This window comes from Tyto alba, unplaced genomic scaffold (assembly GCF_018691265.1).
Source record: "Tyto alba isolate M040663 unplaced genomic scaffold, T.alba_DEE_v4.0 Super-Scaffold_14, whole genome shotgun sequence".
Taxonomy (NCBI): domain Eukaryota; kingdom Metazoa; phylum Chordata; class Aves; order Strigiformes; family Tytonidae; genus Tyto; species Tyto alba.
In genome coordinates this window covers 28,995,513-29,017,141 of record NW_024881276.1, presented here as the reverse complement: position 1 = coordinate 29,017,141, position 21,629 = coordinate 28,995,513, and the positions used below count along the sequence as shown (strand labels likewise).

The 21,629-nt window shown below is 43.8% G+C and overlaps 1 protein-coding gene across 2 annotated transcripts in view; it reads right to left on the bottom strand.

Moving 5' to 3' along the window:
• RUNX1 (RUNX family transcription factor 1) overlaps positions 1-21,629 on the bottom strand; it is a 77,863-nt gene that overhangs the window by 44,518 nt on the left and 11,716 nt on the right. For both annotated transcript variants that reach the window (XM_042788439.1, XM_042788440.1), the window contains exon 3: positions 9,242-9,346. In XM_042788439.1, the coding sequence (XP_042644373.1) occupies positions 9,242-9,346 (105 nt within the window). The remainder of the gene's footprint in view (positions 1-9,241; positions 9,347-21,629) is intronic.

The window sequence follows — 21,629 nt, the reverse complement described above, 5'->3', positions numbered from 1 at the left end:
ACCTATTTTTCCAAAGGAATGACTTTGGGTATTTTAATCTGTAGGTTACTAAGCAGTCCCTCCTCTGTACTAATGCTCCATTGTGCCTACACAGGACTGCAGTTCACTGAAAGCTCATAAATTTCATGTGGTTCCCCTAGTCTTTATTTTAGGTTCTTGAACCATTTTTTGCTTTCCTCATTTTCTTTGCAGCTGCAGAGAGATATAGTAAGCTACTGTATAGCATTTTGAAAGCAGGGCCTCTGAGAAGTTTCCAAACTGCATACAAGCAGGTTATTCTTTGGCTTGTTTTCTTTGGCTTGGTGTTAGCAGCACAGAATGAGTCAAACAGTATTAACTTTCAAGAGGGAAGTGGTGTGGTCAACCAAAACTGTTTGCGGCTAGATTGCGAAGATAGGTAGAGCAGGTAATGAAGAACAGCCCATAATGTAGGGTGTAGGTAGGAGAGGCAGACAGACTCAGACAAACAGAATCCTTAATAATTAAATCAACACTGTTGCCTAAATTTTTCTACAGCTTTATGTATTAAGGTTATGACACAGCCTGGCTTTTCTGGACTGGTCAGCATTGAGAAGATGGCCCGGTGCATGTTGTACTTAATAGACTCAAACTACAGCACTCTGCAAAGGAAGAATAAAGGTCAGGCGCTATTAAAAAAAATATATATATATACACTAGCTTTTCATTTATGGCTGGTTAAATTCTTTCTCGTGTCCCCTCCCATTTTTACAGGCTGCTCCTTATCTGTTCCATGATTAAAGAAGGCAAGGGAGATGTTTCCATCCTTCCCTCTCTTCAGGATGTGTTTCAGTTATTAATAAGCACATCGTGCCCTCATACAAAAAAAAGACAACCCCTTCCTTTATGATTCAGAAGCACAGCTGAGATGGCCTCTCACAAGCATTGCTCTTCCTCATGCTTTGCACAGATCTGTGCAGCACTGACATAGGAACAGTCTGATCAAGATTTACTATTAACACTAATAGAAAATGCATTTACTCATTACAATTCCCAATTGCAACGAATGAGCTAGGAGCAAGGGCACAAATGGAGATGCAGAGCAAAAGTCCTTTTTGCATTCTTCACAACGGGTGACAGAGGATGAAGCAAAAGCCTGCAGTGTTTTTGTATGGGCCTGCCGTGATTTCTGGTAATCCAGGGCAGGCAAAGCTGGGAGGGACTACACTGCAGATGGATTTTCATCCCTTCCAGTTATATTCCAAGCAGAAAATATGGCTGTTCACTGAAAGTGCCACACAGCTTCATCCAGCTTTTCTCTTAGACACGTGCTGTTTTGGTAAACCCATAATGAAGGCAAGTCCTCAAAAACAGAGGCTTCAGAAAAGGTCCTGCACTGCCAAAAGCTTGTTTGGTGAACGGGAGTGTCTGGCCACTCCATGCAGGGCGAAAGTTTCCCTTCCCCTTCTCCCAGTTCCCTTAGTAGCATGAGGAAGAGAAGACCCTCTCTCCCCCCTCCTGTGGGGAGTAGAGTGAAGGAAGTGGGTTGCAGAGGTTGTTTGCAGTCATGTCCTGCTGCCCTCCAGCACAACCCTGAAGGAAACCTTCTCTCCTTCCAGCAGCACGGTAGGCATTCAGTGGCCAACCCCAGAGAGACAGTGGGATGGCTGACCGATGCTCCAACAGCCCAGCTTTGCTAGCTAACCTCCTTCTAGGAGGGGTAGGGGCTATGTGACACCCTTAAAACCACACTAGGCAGCTCCACTGCAGGGTTTCAACTACAAGTCCATCCTTCCCCAGGAGCTGCTTCAGACTTTTTATTTGCTCCTGCTTAATGACTGCTGTTCAAAAGTCCTTCCTTGAAGAAACATGATGGATGAAGGACCAAACTCAGAAATCTTTGATTCAGACCACCACCAACTAACTTTACTGGAAAGATACTTGGCATGTCAGTGAGCTAGGGTCTTCAGTGGGGACCAGTATATAGTCACTATATATGGCCAACCTGCTTGCCAGGGTGCTACATATTAATGCTTTTCTTTACATACACACACACACACACACAACATACAAGTGGCATCTATGCAGTCTTTTTTCGTATTACTATCGGAAATGCTCCCCCCACAAAAGTCTTGTTCACTGATCTTAACAGCTACAATTTTTTTGTAGGTAAGTGCAGATGACAGGAGAAAGTCAGACCTACTACTGCTTAGGAAGCATTTTCAGAAGTAATATATATTCACCTAATTCTGCTTTTGTCACAGTTACAGAGGACTTGCCTAATGATTTCAGCAGGGCTAGACTGAGGCTGTATATCCCTTGAAAATCCCACCATGCAAATATAGGTAAACACTTATAAATATTCACCACAGTTTTTGCAGCCATTCAATCACTAGGCAATAAAATAATGAATTATAAGTGGAAAAAAAAAAAGTTGACAAAGACAAAAAAGATGAAAGAAATGAAAAATAACTTCTTAGCCGTTCTCAGTTTAAAATCACACTAATTCAAGGGGGATGGAAAAAGAGCTGTGTGGGATTAAGTGACTCAAAAAAGGAGTTGAAATAATCTCTATAGGACTGGGCCAGTTTTAGCACTGTTCCTAGCCCACACTGCAGCAACTCTGGTTTCCTGTTTACCTGCTTTATGCAAGGAAGGAGCTTGTGCTGTCAACACTTCTGTGTATCTTTAAAAAACCAGACAAATAACTAGGCAAGCAAATATATATCTCAGCTACCGCACTCCCAGAAAAGCAGTCTTGACACAAGATTTCATATTGCACATATTTGACAGTTTTATTGAACTAAAATGACAAATTCCCTGTCTCACATCACCCAACATCAACTCTCCTAACTGACTCAGCAGTGAGATTGATAAATGCCAGTGAAAATAATCCCATTCCATATTTTCCATATGGGAAAGGAGCGTCTGCACCGTGAAACCTCAAGGATGCTGGTATTAAAAATTTATGGAGGTTCTACCTATTGAGTAGGACAAAAAGTGATAGGGGGGAATCACTGTTACACCAGGGAGTGTTGAGCATTTGTATGAATTTCATAATCCTTTGCACATCAGATGGAGAACAACCAGCACTGGTTTTAGGAGCTGCAGGTAGCTGCTAGCCAGTTCAAGACCATATGAGGCAGGTCTTGCCTGGACCTTGTGTGCACCGAGGGATCTTTGCACTGGGGTAGTTACTGCAGCTACTGGTCTCTGCTTTTACTGGTCTTTTCAGCTTGTGGGCAGCGTGCCTGGTGGTATATCTGTGTGATTTCTGATCTGAAACCAAATGCTTGAGAGCGTGGGCTTTGCTTCAGGTTCCTGCTGCCAGTGAAAGCTCCCCCAGGGTGGCCGGGCAAGGGGACTCTGAGACATCAGACAAGAGGCTGGTGCTGTGCTAGCCCTGCCAGATGCTCTGAGGGGGCCAGCCCCAGCCCAGAGCTGCCCCTGCCCCGAGAGGGCTGCTCTGACATCCTCTCATGGAGGAAAAGGGGCTTGTCGAGCAGCTGGGACGTGGGGCACGGAGAGGTCTTTCTGGGACACGGGGGACCCACGAGCTGCGGAGGAGGCTGTGGATGCTCTGCAGAGCTGACTGCATCCAGATACGCAGCCTCTGGTCCCGTTCTGCAGCCAAACTTGTAACATCCAGTGTCAGGTGGTGCTGTGCTATGTGATGCTTCTGTGCTATACAATCCCGTGCTACGTGATGCTCCTGTGCTATACGGTCCTGGGCTAAGCCAGAAGGCACAATGCTAAATCACTGCAGTAATTCAGGCTGGTTGTGTGAAAGTGCGTGCATAATGGAAACAGGCTGATTTCCCCCTCACTCTTCACTTTTCTTCAGAAAACACAAGTCACAAAGGGACAAACTGCTCTCTGCTCTTTCGCTCCTTGTGTACTTTCATTATGAAAAATGGGCTGGTGGCATGCACAGCTTTCACGGTGCAGGGAGACGTGCCCAACTGCAGGGCGTACATTTTAGGCTGTTGTTCCCTTGCTGCTCTGAGGGGCTGTGGAGCTGGCCTTGCTGGCAGGGGGCTGCTAGGGCTGCTCTGCCTGTTCAGAAATAGCTCCCTCCGTCTGCAAGCATGCCCTTGCAATAATATACTGCTTTATTTTATTTAAATGGATTAAATTGCTCTTCTTTGTCTGTCCTCTGATGAGACACACACACACAGAGAATGGAAACCAACAGCAATCCCCTACCTACCCATACCCACTTAGAGGCAGCAACACATCAAGTCACATTGTGTGAATTTGAGCTGGAGATGTTTTGTAACTTCCCCCAGCTGCTACACGCTTGCGTATAACCATTGCATAAGACAGCTACAAATGTCCCCAGAGCGCACCCATAATTTAAGCACTAGTACGCCCACATCAGTGTCACCCACACAATAGGACACAGGGACAGAAACACACAGGCACAGACCTGGCAGTGAGCAACCGTCGGCTTTTCTTGCAGTCCATCCCTTTCTTTTGTCTGTACACAATCTATTTAGATTGGAAGCTCCCAGAAGCAAGTACCTTAGCCAAGATTTTTTTAAAAGTGATTAGCAAATTTAGGTTGTGATACTGAGATGGTGGTGTGCTGCTGAGCACACTACTAGTGCTAGCAAGGGAAGAAAGAGTCCCAGCTGCATTTCTGTTATACGGACAATCGACTCGTAAGCACCACCTCTACACATTTTCTGCTAGGCACTGTTAGTCTCCAGGTGAATGGAAGGATCTGATAAGTCATCACTGAACTTGATATGGTGGGTCTCTTCCAATAACACGATGATTCATTTTTTCATGGTTTCTAAACTGTTCATTGGTACATGTTAGTCTCAGTTTCCAACAGATGGAGGCACTTGCAGCAGAAAGCGAGCAATAAATGAAGGCACTCAGTATTATTTCAGCTCACTGAGATTGAAACATTTTTTTGGAGAATGGTTTGGCTTTCCTTGCATGAAAGGCTGAAGGTGATGTGAAACCCTCAGAGGAATCATCCCTTCCCAGCCTGACATGTGCAGAGTCTTCCTCACTCCTGCTATGGGGCGGGGGATGCCAGCCCCTTGCCGGCTCTGCCAACTCTCCTCCCAGAAGCTGCTCTGGGAATTGAAGTCTGGGGGCAAAGGTTGGACAGGGCAGGAGAAAGGACAAGCAGAGCAATGGCACTTAACACTACCAGACCTTGGGAATCCCCTAAAAAAGACCTCAGACCAGGCAAAGGGGAGTTTGAAGATTTCCTTCAGAACAGCTACAGGCCATGGGCTTTCCTTGAACCTTGCACGTGAGATGGGATCACTTCACACCAGCGTCTGATGGTGTCCTTAGCTGTGGTTGACCAAAGGTGTACCTGTGCTCCCCATCTCCCCACTCCCCTGTCTAGCTAGCTTTGCCAGAAGGCAAAAGGAAATTTCCATTCCTAAAAAGGTGCTTCTTGGGCCAACAGCTTTTTAAGCTCTCCCTCATACCCTGCTCAGTAATATTACTCTCTCTCTCTCTCCACTTCTCTGCATCCTGCCTTTTGATATAAGGATGCCAAAAGGTATTTGGGAAAACCACATATCCAATATGGGATAATCACATTTAATGCCCAGCTTAACCTTGGACATCTCAGGCCCACTGGGGCTAAACCCACGTAGCCTTTTCATTTTGTGCCATTTTCAGGCACCTGGTCCATTAGTGAAATTTTCTGAGCTATGTAGGTTAAAACAATTCAATGAGAAAAACAGAAAGAAGCAGTCAAAAGAAGAAAAACCTAATTTTTCAGCAGACGTACACAGCAGGTCAAATGGCCTAAGGGAAATATTTAATTTAAGAGTCATACTATTTCTACCAAGTTTCCTAACCAAAAGTATTTTCATCAGGAGCACTACTCTTGATCTGGTTACTGCTAATGATTTTCCCCATGGACTTAGCTCATAAAAACATAAATTGCTTTATGAATCATAGAATCATAGAAGTTGGAGAAGAAAATGATGGGTTAGGTCATCTTGCCCTTCTCCTGACAGTGCAGTATTATTTCTTTTTATAAAAAGTTTTGAAAATAAGCATTTATTCAGAGCTGGAGAATGAAAATGCTAAGTTCAAAAGAGATTTTAAAAATACATAATGAACGCAGTGGAGGGAGCGCCAGATTCTTAAGTACCTTGGCTCTCTGTACAAGCCATGACAACTTGATGAGAAGTATCATCTGGATAGGCACAGCAAGAAATTCAGCAGCAAAAAAAGGACAATGGTGCAAGTCCTGTGCACAAGTAATTATCATAGTTGTAAATGCAAATCTGGCACATATGCTGCTAGGCAAAGACCTGGCCATCACAATAACCATGACCAAATGTACAATGGGATGTGCAAGAACCCAGAGTCTGCAGGCCTTTGTGCAGAGTGAAGATAATACACACTGTGTTATTGTCACCTATCATGACATCTCCACACATCCCAGTGAGCCAAAAAGTCTGTACTTCGCATATTTGCTTTAGGAGCCTTTTGCTTGAGTATTTTGCTTTTTTCCAAAAATGACTTCAAATCCTGCTTTGTATTACTTTTTGAAGCTTTTTCCCCAAGCATGCCTAGTTGCAGTGGCTGTCCTTTTGCATTAAAAAACCCCACTTTGAGAACGTGTCTAATTCTGGCTCAGAGACTGCTCTTGATTCAACATTCTCTGAAGACAAAAGAAAATGTTTCTGTTATTTCTTAAGTTAATCAATTTTAAAGGTTTTTTTAAAAAAGGTATTCCTATGTCCTGAAAAATGACTAAAAATTGTCCTGGTGTGAAATTCTGACTTTTGTCTCAGATGGCCTCCATCCTCAGAAATGGCCCCTTACCTTCCAGCATGTTTCACAGAGAATGCAGGCACTCACTAGAATTCAGACTGTCTTAGAACCGTTATAAACATGAAGTAAATGAATCAAAAACTGTTGCTGGAGTTGGTTTTGGACTTCAGCATGTTTTTTCTAGGTCTCTATAAGACAGCAGTATCTAATTTTGTTCCCATTACTGTCTTCCCACAGATTTCTTTTGAATTGGGACATCTTAGAAAATACATCTTAGTATTTCTGTAATTCCTTTAGCTGAAGAGAGTGAGTGAGTCATGGATCTGAAAGCATGAATGTTCCCAAATATCGATTACTGAAACCAGAAACACTCTAATCTAGCAATTTTTATTTTGATTCTAGTCTAAATACAAGAAGGCCAAGGTAATTTTAAATCCCTTCAGTACACAGCATATATGTTTTGATAGGTCTAACTGCAGACCTTGTATGTGAGTTTGTGCAGGTAACAGCCTGGCAATCTATTTTTGTACAGGCTGCAGATGTAACTGATCTAATTGAACCAGTATAAAGTAGGATACACCCACTGAGTGAGACTATAGAAAAATAAATGTACAGCCCAAACCCGCCAGAACTGCCTCAGAATGGAGAATGCACTTCTTTCTTCCTTCACAGCCTGTGGTGTATCTCATCAGACCAACCTGCACCTCAGTGAAATGTCTAAAGAGAAGAAGAGATACCAGACTGATCACGACAGCCACTGCAATTCAGAAACCCTCGCCGAGAAGTCAAACCAAACGACTTTGCAGCCCTCTTCAAAATGAAAGGAGCACAATCTCTTCTATGCTGTGTCACAAATGACTTAGCAATAAAAGGAGCTGTGCATTCCTACTGAGTGGGGAGTCCGACCTCTTCTCCTGACACGCGTAAAGCCTCCTCCACTACTGCCTACAACAAAGTCAAATTATTTACAAGGAAGCTTTTACATACATTTGAGTTGAGAAGATATGTGTGTTGTTTCTGTGTGTATTATAGCACTACTTCCTTTTTAAATTGTAGAATCTTATTAAATATTAACTATTACACCAACTGAAGAATTGATTTAAAATAGTAGGTATGTCTGCAGGATGATTTTGTTTCTTACTGTTCTAGCAGACTCATATTCAAAAAACTAAAGCTTATTTGTTGTCTGCAAACTATGAACATGTTCAGGTAACTGCTTATGCAAATCTGGAACTTGCATATACAAATATCTTGTTTTATGTGCACAGATGCCTGGTTCACTAGAGATATTTTTCAGGCACAATTCACCAACAATATTCAAAAAAAATACACAAATTAAATAAGAAGCCTCGCCCCAACAGCAGTGTTTGTTTTAAAGTCTGGCCTCAAATCCAAAAAATATAGGTCACATTTTTCCACTAAATGCATGCAGCATCATGATGTAACTCAGACAAATGAAGGCTCAAGAAGAAAACGCACAGGCAAGACATGAGTTTTCTAAGCTATTTTAGTTGAAGTTCCAAACCTTTCTTTTCTTCCTCCTGCCTCTAGTTAAGCAACCCTGAGCTGTGAGTCTCATTCTCTAGTGGGTGTTTGAGCCCTGCCGCTCTCTGCTCCCGGGATGATTCCACTTAAGCAACAGCCAGAAATTCTGCCAAGCGTGCAGGAGGAGCGCAAGAAACTAACCACAAACCTCAGTTTACATCAGGGCATTTTGATAAAAATATGAAAATGCCCCGTTTGGGCTAGTGACTGAGGTTAACGATTGCCTCTGGTAACAGGCAGCGCATGTGCTGCAGAAGCACCAGTACCTGCAGGTCTGCTCCACCCTCACTTCACTTCACCCCGCAGACAAAACAGCCTGCCCTCGCCACCCGAACAAAACAACCACCGCCTGTGTGAAAAGTGCGGGTATTCCCCTGGAGATATCAAACCATTCATCTCCTCCTTGCACTTAATTCTTCAAAAAAGAAAGGAAAAAAAAAAAAAAACAAAAACCAAGAAAGATGATTGGCTGGCCATGAAAATGGGTGCTCCTAAACTATACGACAGCATGAGGTACAGTGAACTCCACAAGGCAGCAACCAGGTGTCCTCTCCTCTCTCAGGCACTTATTTATTTTTGCAGGGTGGCTGAGCTTGAAAAGTTAGATCAATGACATATTGGTTTCCAATGCTTTAAAATCCTCTTAACATCTGAAAGGCAAGACTAGCAAGAAATGATGCGTAAGGTATACGCTGCCCACCTTTTACCAGCATCCCTTCTGTCAGCTTTTGGGTAAGATCCAAGGCATCCCTGGGTAGGTACTTTAGAAATGCAATGCAAGTCATATTCTAGATCAGCTGGACACCCATGAAAAATGAGGCTTCGGGAAGGGATAATTAAAACCATTTGCAGAACATCTTTGGCTTAAAACATTCCCACTGCTCCTCATGCGTTGGATATTGCTGCATTTCGTGAGGCTGGTGATGAACCCCTGAACTAAACCATCAGCTGCAAATTCTGTCGTTAGCTCACTTACTTCTGGGTTCGCGAGGTCCGTCCACTGTTATCTTGATGGCTCTGTGGTATGTGGCTACTTGTGGTGGATTTGTGAAGACCGTGATAGTCAGCGTGAAGCTTTTCCCTGCAACAGAAAAAAAATGTTACTGAGCATATGTGTTGAGAAAAGGTGTACTCCACATTTCAGATAGCACTCGAACACACCAAATGACACTAAAACACTTTAGCTGTCTGTATCTGAAGATAGATATGTTCCCAGAGAGTGGGGTGTATAACCTCACAACTACCTGGTGCTGGATGCATTCCCTTTGTGGCAACAGCTCAAACCTTTCGGGAAAAAAATTAATTTGTATTTAAATGATCTACAGGGCTTTTTTGTAAAAAAAAGGAGGTTACCCCTAACAGTTAGAGTTTATCTGATCTACATGACTGCTGGTATGTTATCTGTACTTTCTAAAGGGTGTTAGTTCAGAGAGGCTTAGAAATTGTGGCTGACTCTTCCAAAACTCCCACGGGGATCTGATCAACAGCACTTGTTAAAATTAAAGAGAACTGGGTGCTCAGATCCCCTAGGCAGATCGTAAAATCCCACGCTTTGTGGTTGAAGCTAGCATTAGATCAATTCCATATTGTGAACCAGAACCCTTTAAAAATAATCTGCTACTGCAATGCCAAGAAACAAGGGAATGGAAAAAATAAAAAATCCCTACAGCTTGTCCACAGAGAATTAAAACATTTTATGAAGACATAGCAGGGCATTATGCTTAGTTTCTCTATTATTCAGTAAGAAAACTGTGAAGGCCTTTTCAAAATTGTTATGTGCATGCCACGGCTCTAAGTTGGGAAAAGTACTAATTTTGATGGCTGCTGGGGAAGGTTTCGTATCCCCTTGTGACCGCAATGCCTTCAGATCCTGCTACCCCTGGATTTGCTTTTGGCCGATGCCAGTATTTACTTCAGGCATTTTTTAAATAACAAAAGTAACATTCTGCATTTTTGATAAGGCTTCATTTATGCATTCGTTATGTCTTTGGCCTGGACAACAATGAAAACATTGCCTGTCAGCAGGTTTAGCATAGTTATCTCAGCATCATGGAGGACTCAGATACTGACAGGAATCTTCGTTATCAGTAAGAGACATCAAAGGACATGACCCCAAGTTAGATAACCAGGAACTGTTGTAAGAAAATTGAGGTTCTCCTCCTTTGGGCACATGCTGTGCGAGCTTTCCCTATACAGATCTGCCTGCTTCATTTTACCACTTGGCTCCAGCACTCCCGAGTGCTGAGTTTCTTCCCTTCTAAGACTTCCCATTTTTATTGTTTGCTTCACTTATCTATATAAATAAATATAAATTTAAATATAAATGTAAGTATAAATGCCTGCCTCTAGCAGCAATATTCCCCACCTCCCTCTGCACACTCACTTGCAATTCAACACTTCTCTTAATGCAGTGCCTACTTCGGTGCTAATGGTCTGCGTCAACACTGGGGCAAGCACACACACATAACTGTTACTGGAAACCATATTCATCCCATCCTTGTGAATGAGGGAGGTATTCTCCCCACTCTATGGATGAGGAACTTTGGGGAGATAAAAGTGTTTTGGCCACAGTCTCACAGGAAGCCTGTGGCCAGTGATGCTAACCACTTTGGCTGCTGTAACTAAATCTGACCTTAATCCTGAATCACAGCCCTGACAAAACAGAAGCCGAAACACAAGCCTCGCAAATCCCAGGTCAGTGTCTTCCCATCTCCACATCCTCGCTAGAAAGCTGTCCCTCTGATTGAAAGAATTGCAACAGAAGCAAAAGTCATTTCAGATCCCTGTCTCAGGGCCTCTGACTCTCAACTCTTGGGTCCTACATCTACCCAGACCAAGGATGGTTGTGGTCTTGACATTCTTTAAATACCAAATTACATGATAAAGCTTTACAGCTTTGTTACTCTTTCTCCACCAGCACAACAGATCTTTCTATGAGGCAACAGTAAGAAAGTTCAATAAACCTCCATCCAAAAAACTTTATCACCCATAGCATTAGACTTAAGAAATATCAGAGATACCTGTAGATCTTCCTTCTTTCCAAAAATAGTTTCCCTGTATCATCATATACAACACCCAGATGGCTAAGACTGAAAGAGACTTTGAAAACGTACTTAATTCTCTTTACTAATCTGCAGTATTTCCATCCGGCTTCCCATTTTTCTTTAATTTATTTCTTTTTTACAACTGCTGATGCATTAGGTAAGGTGCTCCTGTGGTTCAACTAGAATACATAGTCTATTTATTTCTTCAGAAGGCTCTTGGGGATTTTCCAGATAGAAAAGAAACTCAGAAAAATTATAGCAATAGTGAAATGTAGTAAAATGTGGCCACATTACCAGTCTACAAGACCAGAATAAAGAAGAAGAGGGAGATGAAGCTACTTTCAAGATTTTTTACAGAACAGACAGGATCTCAAAGCCTGTATAAGGTTGTGACACAAGCTGGCAAAAGCAGGAAGATACTTAGCTTACTTCTTGTTGACAGAAGACTATTCATTAACCACATACTGGTTAACCACAGGACTATATAACCATAAACCTACATGTCACTCATTGCTGCTTACCAATAATTCTGGCTGTGTTTTTTCTCTGGTTATTCTGTTTCATTTACATTTAGCTTTATTAAGTGGTTTTATCACTTTTATTCATAGCTTTTACATTATTCATCATTTACGTGTCTGGTTAACAAAGGTAGATTTAGATTGGAGGTATTGTTATTGAAATCTGTGTTTTATGGATATCCTTGCTTTGAGATGACAGCAGGACTAGAAATGTCTCCTCCTTGCTTTTATGTATTATGATACAGCCATGATACAGATTTTTATTTTCAACATACACTTGCATAATACACACAAGTGTGTGCACATACACACACACAGACATACATATACAACATGCAGCAGACTAAATTGGTAGAAACAATACCAGATTAGTCAGTGGAGGCTGTATTCAGACTCCCTAGCACTGGAGCCTGTATTAGATGCCATGATTTCTGATGTCTAAGTGGACCTCCTAACTACTGGTAAAAGACCTACACTGAGCACTTCGTGTCTCTGACCAACTCAGAAAGGGGTGGGCGCCACCAAAATTGAGTCAGACAGCCTAAGTGATGGACTGACCTCTCTAGTGACTGTAAAGGGGGACCAAACACCCCAAGAAGGCATTCTGAAACATTGGTCTGGTTTGGATGCCTCCAATAGTCATTATGACAATTTGATGATGTCCTAGCAGTCACAGCGAGCTGGCACGTAGCCCTCCATTATCTAACATCAAAATCTGAGACCCTCTGGGTTAAACAGTCCCATAAATCTACAGAAAACCATACACAAATTAGCTCGGGTCAATGATGCATGCCTCGGTATACTGAAGCCAATCGCTACTGTGTCATCGTGGGAGTCTTTGCCGATAGTGGAAGGGCTGATGGGTGATGTCAGTGTCAAGCTGTGACTTGCTGGGGTGCCAGAGTCACTTCAGAGACTGTTGCTCTCTCTGTAACTATCCCTGGCAGTTCCTAATATTAGGCACATAGCACCTCATGAGCACAAGGCTTAAATTCTCCAGATGTGCGACAGGGCTCTGCCTTTGGAAACCCTTCTCACAGACATCAAGCACACCCTCATATGCGTAAGAGCAGAGCACAAGACTCACTGCCTCCATCAAGTCTTCCCTCACAACTATGGGAGGAAAAATTGCTTGGTAATCTTCATTTTTTCAAGAGCATTAAGGTTGGAACCCTTCTTAAAAAATAATGGAAACAGTAGCATTTCTGGCCAAAATACAATACTAACTTTTGAAATGATACCTAGAGACTCTGTTGATGGGTTTGCTAGAGCCTGTACTATCAAAAGTGCTCTCAAGAGTCAGTGCTCATTTGACAGACAAAGTCAGATGGATTAAACCAGCTGTCCTCAGCTCATGATGTTACAGGATTGCTCACGAGATCCCCTGATACCGTGCAAAGCTGCAAGAACTTAAGAGGAAACACAAAACATAATATTGTCTGCCAGTGCCTGCTCAGCAATACTGTTCCTGGACCAGCAAAAGGTGAAGATCAGCCTCCATGACCCAAGAATATGAAGGTGTTGTGCCTGTGCTCTACACTGCAATACAGGAACTCGAAGTCTGCATCCCATCTGACAGAGGCTGGAAGCAAAATGAGCAGTGAGCTCACATTTAGCTTGATGAGAGATTATTTAAGTGGTCCCCCAGAAGCACTGAAGGGCTCTAGAGGGAGCAAGAGGCTTGTAAGCTGGGAATGTTTGAGAGGAACTAAGGGGGAAAAAATGAATCCCAAGTGACAACATGGTCACATGAAGCTCCTGTGTGCTGCTTTAGTCATCCCTGGGCAGTGTCATGACCACATGGGTCTGGGGGTGGGAAGGCTCCCTTAAAATATAAGTGGCTGCATGGGCAGACGCAAAGGGGAATGGGAACAGAGATGCTTTAGGGAAGAGAGGCCACATCTTGAACCTATCACTTCATTTGAATCCACCTCTTTCTCAAGCAAAAAGAGCCAGTGATTCCACTGATGAAGGTTCATCCAAATGAGGGCAGAAAAAAAAGGAGTTAAACCTTCAGAAGTTTGCCTGTGGTGGTGGTGGTGAGGAAAGGGAGGCCAACAGATGATGTGGCTACAATTGCTATCTTTTGCTTTTGGGATTCATTCTGATGTCATTAGAGTTGTGGGGTTTGTTTTTTGGTGTGTTTTTTTTTTTTTTTTTTTCAATTGTTACAGTAAATTATTAGATGAAAAGAAGAGAAAAGGGAAAGGAGCCAAGAATGCTTGTGCTGACAAGGACAAGAGTATAGATGGAAAAATATGAAATGTAATACACAAATGCAGTACAAATTATATTACAGACATTTCTGTTACATTACTGAGAGACTTTCAGGTTCTAGTAAGAAAGATTATGATACTTTTTTTTTTTTTTAATCCTACATTTTAGTGCCTATGTACTTACTTTTATTAAACCACACTAAATGATCAATTTTATACATCTTTACAATTTCTCACAACATCTTCCTGGGTATCTGCCAAAGTGAAGATGTCTACTGCATTTTAATGACATATCTGACTGTATCTCTGGGCAGGACATAATACACACATGCTTGCATATTCATGCTCAAATGTTGACTATTATACACTGGAGCCAAATTTTGCCATTCTTACTACTTAGGTCCCTGAATATGCCAAATGTAATCAATAGGATGAGAAGGGCCAACATAATTTGACCCTTCATTAGTTAACTGCTGCTCATCATATGAGTGAAATATTTTGTAGATGTTCAAGTTGCATGCCCAATTGCAAAGAACCTGCACAAGTCCAAATCCTGTGCTCAGACCGTGACTCTTTTCCCCTGCCCCCAGTGACAGTTTCACACAGTCAGAATATAACTTTGCCTGTTATGTTTGGTCCAGTGGCTATTTCATCAGAAAAAATCTGCAGCTGAAGTAAGTGGCATCAAAAAAATAACGTAATTTGTTTACCATCAGCACCACAGATACCACTGAATTTAAATATGAGAAAAAACTGTTATTCACCTCATCCGCTACCACGCTGTAAATGGCTTCCAAATCCTGACCCCACAGACCAACGGTCCAAACAGATAAATGTGAACATGGGGAGGTGTCAGCAAACTGGGGGGGACTGTCCAAAGAAATGCAAAAACTGCCCATGCAAATCAGTTGCACAGGCAACAGATCTGTTTGTGTGTTTATATGGATGTTTTGCGGGTGTAAGCGTGTGTCAGGTTGGAGATTTGGGAAATACAACCACTTGACTCCTGCCGAACCAGCCTGGGTCAGCATGAAGGTATACTTTTGAACATTTCCGTCGAGTGTCTCACTCCAGGAAGTTCTTATATCTGTGTTTACATAGCATCTACTTACCCAGAATGAAATCTCCATCGCATTAAATCAATAGGTGTTTTGTTCTGGATTCATACGGGGCCAAGTTGTCATGCAAATGGCCAGAAGTGGCCCTGCTGCTGCAAACTTGGACCCAGCTATGAACTACTGAATTTGCTTTGCAATAAGTTGTGGAAAAGCAACCTGCCGCTGTGGGAGTATGGCTTGTGCTGCCTTCTCCCCCTCCCTTCCCAGCTCCCTGCAGCACTGCTGAGTGCTTAACCAAGACGTGAACTTCACTCGCTTCTCTTCCCTGCCCATTCCGCAAGCTTTTTTTCCGGCTAGCAGGTCAAATGTTGTGGTGAAGAGCTGCAGAGCTGCCTGCTCTCCTGCCACGGGTCTGGGGATTCCTGGAGCTAGAAGGCTAGAAGAACATTGTATCTGGGGTGGAATCGTTTCAAGGTGCTATTTTGGTGAAGTGTATGTACCTTCAACCTAAGGCAACACAGGAACTATATTAAGCAACCAAAATTACATAACCAAAATCAAGAAACATTAATAGAGAAGCTGTCAATCTAAGCAGGCACTGAAATTGGACTTTACCTTAAGCCCACTATCTGGGTGGTAAGGATAGTCCCTGACACTCTTCTGGAAACTGTCCCTGACAATCTTATTTCATAAGTGAAAACATAACCCTAAGTCTGTAAGCTGCAGACACAAAATATTTAAGCAAACAGATGCAGAAGCTGTTTCTACACTCAGTGTAACTTACAGCTGTTAAAATAAAGCTGACTTGGGCCCTCAGCAGCTATTCCTGCAGACACGTATTGGTGATGCACAGCAATGTCTTGTGCATGCCCCTTGTCATCAGGTGTACCAGCCATGCTACAAGACCCGTCCCCTACACTACATGATTCCCTTTGCACTGGAGAATGCCCATGCAGGTAGCAGGTCCTAAAGTCACTTTTCCCCGCTTTGCTGTGCCACAGTAGTACCAACATTTAAATCCCTTTCCTCAGAAAACAAGGAGAACATCTCCCTGCTAGAATACACAAAATATGCCAGCATCCAGCATCCCAGAAATGTGTTGCTGTCAATTCAAAAATCACATATTTCCTTGAATGCTGCTTTTTATCAATTACTGTAGCAACTAACACCTTTAGTATTTGATCTGAAGCCTTCAGAAGAGTATCCTCCCTTGCACAAACAGGGATCCCTCACATTCTCGTGTTACAACTGTGGGACTCAGATCACTAAAATAGCCACTAAAATAGTTTTTCTCTCTTTCTTTGGCCAGTTGTTTACATTTTAATTTGACAAGAGTTTTTGTGCAGCCAGTTTCACTTCTGTGCTGATGAGCGGTTTCACTTCCCAGTCCCATGTGCTGTCATGATGATACCGTCCACTGCCTCCTCCAGCCTTGCAGGGGCCTCTGCGCTAATCCCTCCCCTGACAGCCTGACAATGTGTGTAAAAGTGCAGCCGCCACCACTGCTGCTGCTCCAATGTTTGCCTTCGAGGCACCTGATGGCCCTTCTCTGCTTAAGAAACTTGGATTTGAAATGCATTCATTTGAAGTGTTCATGTCTAAAATGTTAGACGCAAGGCATCAGTCTCAATTGGATTCCTTCAGGTTCCTTCTCTCAGGTTACTACCTATACTACCTTCATGTGATTTTTTTTCCTGTGAATGTGCTTCAGCAGAGATGCCAGAAAAGCAGTTTATTCTGTTTAGAGTGAAAAAACCTGTGGCACTTGAGTAGCAGGAGATACCAAGTGTGGGTACTAAATGGTCATGGCTATTTATCAGGAAGGGAGATGCAGCAGAAGACAGGTAGAACAATTCTGGGCTTATGGGAAAGGACATAAATGAACTAACTGAGGAGAAGAGGCATAGGGTCAAGAGATTTGGGGCTGAGGTGGCAAGAAGGAGGTCTCTCAAGACAGGGTGTCCTACAGTAGTCAGTTTAGAGTGACATCCAGTAGTTAAGGTAGACATTAGTCACTTTTGTATGCCAGCATCAACAATCTGCAAACACACAAAACCACCAGGAATCCACCTATATTGTGATGTTGTCTAATTTCAGTCTCTCCTGACTATTTCAAGCTGTGGTAGGAATTTGTCTGGCAGGAAGATTATTTGTACTTCAGCATCCTAAGGTCTAAGTCCTATTCAAATACCAGCTCTTAGTCTTTGTGATGGAGGTGGTATATGTATATGTGTGCGTGAGTGTGTGCACCAGAGTTACAACAATGTTTGACAATATAAAAAAAAGTTTCCGTTCTATTCTGAAAGACAACCCAAGTGACCTGTTATAACTGAATTTTTGGGGTGGGATGCCTTCTTAAACTGAAAGCCTGCAGATCAAGTTTGCAAAATGGACTAAAGCATTAAAAAACTGGGATGGGGGGAAGACCTTTTAATGGAAAAGCCAAGCAGCCTCTAACTATAAGTGGAGTTGCTGCAGTAACCACTATAAAATTCTTATGAACTTGGGTGGAGACAATAATTACAGCACAGGAAGAATGAGATGCTATGGGGTGCCTGGCCTCTGCAGCAGAGTGGCAGCACAAGGAGATTACAGTTTGAGTTTTAAAATGCAATGCTTATTGTTAAAGTATTTTTAAGACTTGAAATGTGTATACGCAATTTATATAAATGTACATGTCACTAAAGTTTGAACACAGATTTTGAAAGGGTGGAATTATTTTTTCCCCGAAGATGACTCTAATGAAAATCTCTGATGCTCCTATGAGTGGGCTACCCCACCTCTGAACCTCTGCTTTCAAGTTGTGACCTACCACATATCTGGGAATTTTGATTTTTGTTTTCTCTGTGCAATATCATTTTAGTTTTAAATCAAGTGTTTCTCTTTACCAGAGCTTGGGCTGTTTGTGAATAAATGTTCAGGAATGACTTAGCCTCCACAAAGTGCATCCAGCTCTAGGGTGGAATGAAAAAGCGATTCTTCAGCAGACTGCTGTGTCACTGCTGAATGGTTGAGAGAAAGGGAAAAACAGCAACAGAACACCAGATGGAAAGGACAGTTCAAAACCAGATGACTTAAATGCAAAGTTACCACCTTCTCACAGAAAATGCCTTGGGATCCTTAAGCCTAATAATAGTCCTTAACCCAGCTATAATTTCAAACCATTTACAAGCTTTTTGAGGTAGAAATTATCACCCTCAGTTTATAGGCGATGAGAGAGACATGAAAAGGTTAAGGCCCAGATTCACAAGAGGATTTAGCTGCCTGAAGTGGGATTCAGGTTTGATTTAAATGCTTAAGTCCAAAATTACACCATTCACCCCTCCCACACCCCCCCATCCAGGTGGTGCCTAGCAGCCACGGTGGATATCCAAGGGGGCTTGCCCCTCCAAACAGCCCCAAGCCCTCGAGGCCGCAAGCTCAGCCTTGGGGAAGGGGCATCTCAGCGTGGTCAGCTGGCCCTGACCTGCAGCCTGAGCCCTCCCCTGCCCCTTCTCCACAGGGAGGTTTGGTTTGGGACCTGCTGCTCGAGGGTCACTCACTGACAGGCTCTCACGGTGGCCCCTGCTCCTGCTTTAAGCATTGGGCATTTCCTCAGTGAAGGTCCCTGCTTCGTAGGACGTGCCTCAGACGTACACTTCACACCTCTCTGAAGGGCACCAGGGCCAGGTGGCCGTGGTGGGGTGGCAGAGTCCTCAACGCTGGCGGCCCCAGCGGCTGGAGGTCCTCTGGGAGAAGAGGTCCTTCGGGCAGAGGGGTGGTGTATGCATGGCTCTCGGGGCTGGTGGTGGCTTCAGCGTTTGTGGTGAGAGGAGCACCTCGTTCCACTCCCTCCTCCAAGGACTGCTTTTGTGTTTGAACTCGTGATCTCTCCACCTCTCAAAGCCCTGTTGTCATCCCTTGCCTAATCGTCAGACCTGGAAAACCTCAGTGTAATGGGTCTTGTGGTTTTTGGCAGATCCTATTCTGAAGCACCTTAATTTAATGGTGCGTTGTCCTGTGAATCTAGAAAAAGACCCTTGAGACCTGGATTTTGTCTCAGTCCCTCTTCCAGAACTGGCTTTCATTTGGCACCAGCTCAAGTCTGGCTACTTGTTCAGCCAGATGCTGGCATACCTCAGTGCTCTGGCACGGTGCAAAAGCTGGGAGCAAACATGCTCCTTGCCCTACGGAGCAACGAAGGTGACGACCTCTCGGCATGGCTACAGGCAGAGGCACCAAGTACAGGGAACAAGGTAGATGTGGGTTCACTGGAAGAGCAATGTGCTGCTCTGAATATGAAAGGCAAGGAGCACTTTTATGATCATCAGGGCCATTTTAGCAAGAGAGGGACTTCCTCCTGCAGTGGCCTAAAGCAGGTGAACGCCAAAAGACAACATGACAAGTCACTTCTTCAGTAGCTAGATGAGCATGGGAGTGTGCACTGGGACTGTTTACTCTGAGTTCATTTTCTTAGAGGAAGGACTCCTCCGTGCTGTCATTACACTAATGCAATGCGCATTGATTTCAGAGCTTGGAAGAGGTCTGGGGTCACTCGATGGATATCCAAGCAGTCAGTGATGGGGGAGATAACACTGCCATTACGAACTTGGAACCTGCCAAGTTCCACCAGAGACAACTTTCAAACACAGAGCAACCTCTGTGGCCTCAGATATGGACGCGGCTTTGTTAGAGTTGTGGTGCATAAAGTCTAGCCTGTGGAAACTTTGTGGCCTTGCCAAAGCATTTCCTTCAGTTCCTCCCTAAACTTCAGGGAACTGATGTGCATACACGCTGCTCCAAGCACCGCCCCACTGAAGAGCTCTTATGGCATCAAGCCTTCAAAGCAGTTGCTTCCCTCCTCCTCCCCTTGGTCTGCTCAACCTCCTCCCTCTCTCCCACGCACTGCCCGCTCCCCCCTCACACCACACAGCAGGTAGCTCCCCGTCCACGGAGGGAAGGGTGGGAAAGGGCGCAAAGGATTTAGGATAGTCCCTAGCAGCACACCTTGAGGCCAAAATCTGCTCCTGTGATAAAGGCTCACACAGGAATCCCAACCTGTGCTGCGAGGCAGCAGCTCTCAAAGGGGATGGGCAGGGCGAGCATCAGTAGAGGAAGGAGGACGAGAGACAGAGACTAAAGCAGGACAGAGATGAAGGCAATAAGGTCGATTTGGAGAGCCTGAGAAACCTGTGTTGAAATACTGTGATGGGAAAAACAGGATAGAAGTAGGATGGGAGCAAAAGAGGTGGAGAGCCACAGAGCGTTAAGGTAATAGAAAAAAAAGGTCTTTTTTTTACTGCTGCGAAAGGGTTTTTAGAAGGGAACTGATTCAGACTGATGAGGGTTTATGCACATGACTATGCTGGAAAAGACTCTCCTGACAGCAATTGTAAACCACTGATTTGCAGCATCCTCACTTCTGCTAATCCTGAGTGAGCTGACAAGAACTGCATGCCATAGGATAGTCAGCTGAAGGTCACTAGCCAGCCCTGAAGCCAGGGCACTAATTCATCTCTCAAAATGATTTTATTTTGATGATAAAACAGCAGCTGTTATTTGAGTTGTAATACAGGTACGTACATATATAGGTACATAGGTACACAAAAAAATATTTTTTTTACCAGAACTCCAGCAGCCTCTTAAGGAGGGCACCCTAAAATAATAAGGAAAATAAAAACAAAAGAAAAAAAAGCTGAAGGGCAAACAAATCTCTTGAAACTATGTAACCTTTTCATCTAGAGAGGTACTTTGTTTTCCCTAAGCAGTATCCTGGTAAGGCCAACTCCTTTTATCACGGCAAAGAAAATAAGAAAATGCTCGGAGGATAGTGTCTGTCTCATCCTCGTCGTTAGCCCGAGTTTCAAAAATGTACAAGCAGAGCTCTCCAGAACCAAAAAATAGATTTATTGTTATTGGACTGAGGGCAGTGGTTCAGCACTTGGCATGGCCACTGTTTACAGCAGTAATGCTCCCGGAGACAGGAAGTTCTCCAAATCGCTCTGCCATTATTTTTCTCCTGTTGACGCTTTCTGATCGAGAGTTTTTTCGCCCAGACGAAATTTTAAGTAACCCAGCAGAGAGTGTTTGGGAGCTGGCAAAGCCAGCCGCAGTCATGCTTAGGCTCACAGACCACATGATGTTTTTCGAGTCAAACCCCCGCGCAGAGCTGCATCATATGTATATTTTCTTACACAATCAGCGATTCATGCGAACCCGGCTGCACGTAGCGAGCGTGTGCCGAAGACGACTCGAGCGGCACTGGCGTAATGAGAAAGTCTTCTCCCCTCCTCCTGCCACTACGTCCCTGCCAAAGGCCAGCACCAAGGCAGCCGCCGTCTTGAAAGGGCTGAGGCGGCTGATCAATCTAACGTCGGCCCAGGCGTGAAACGGGCATCGGCTCCTCTGTGCCGGTGCGGGGAGCCTGCACGCTGAATTCTTCCACGGCTACCCGGATTACACCGAAATCTCGATTAACATTAAGGGCACAGCTGAGCAACGCTAAGCCACTTCAAAACGAAATTATCACCCCTGGCCTCTGTCTCTCGG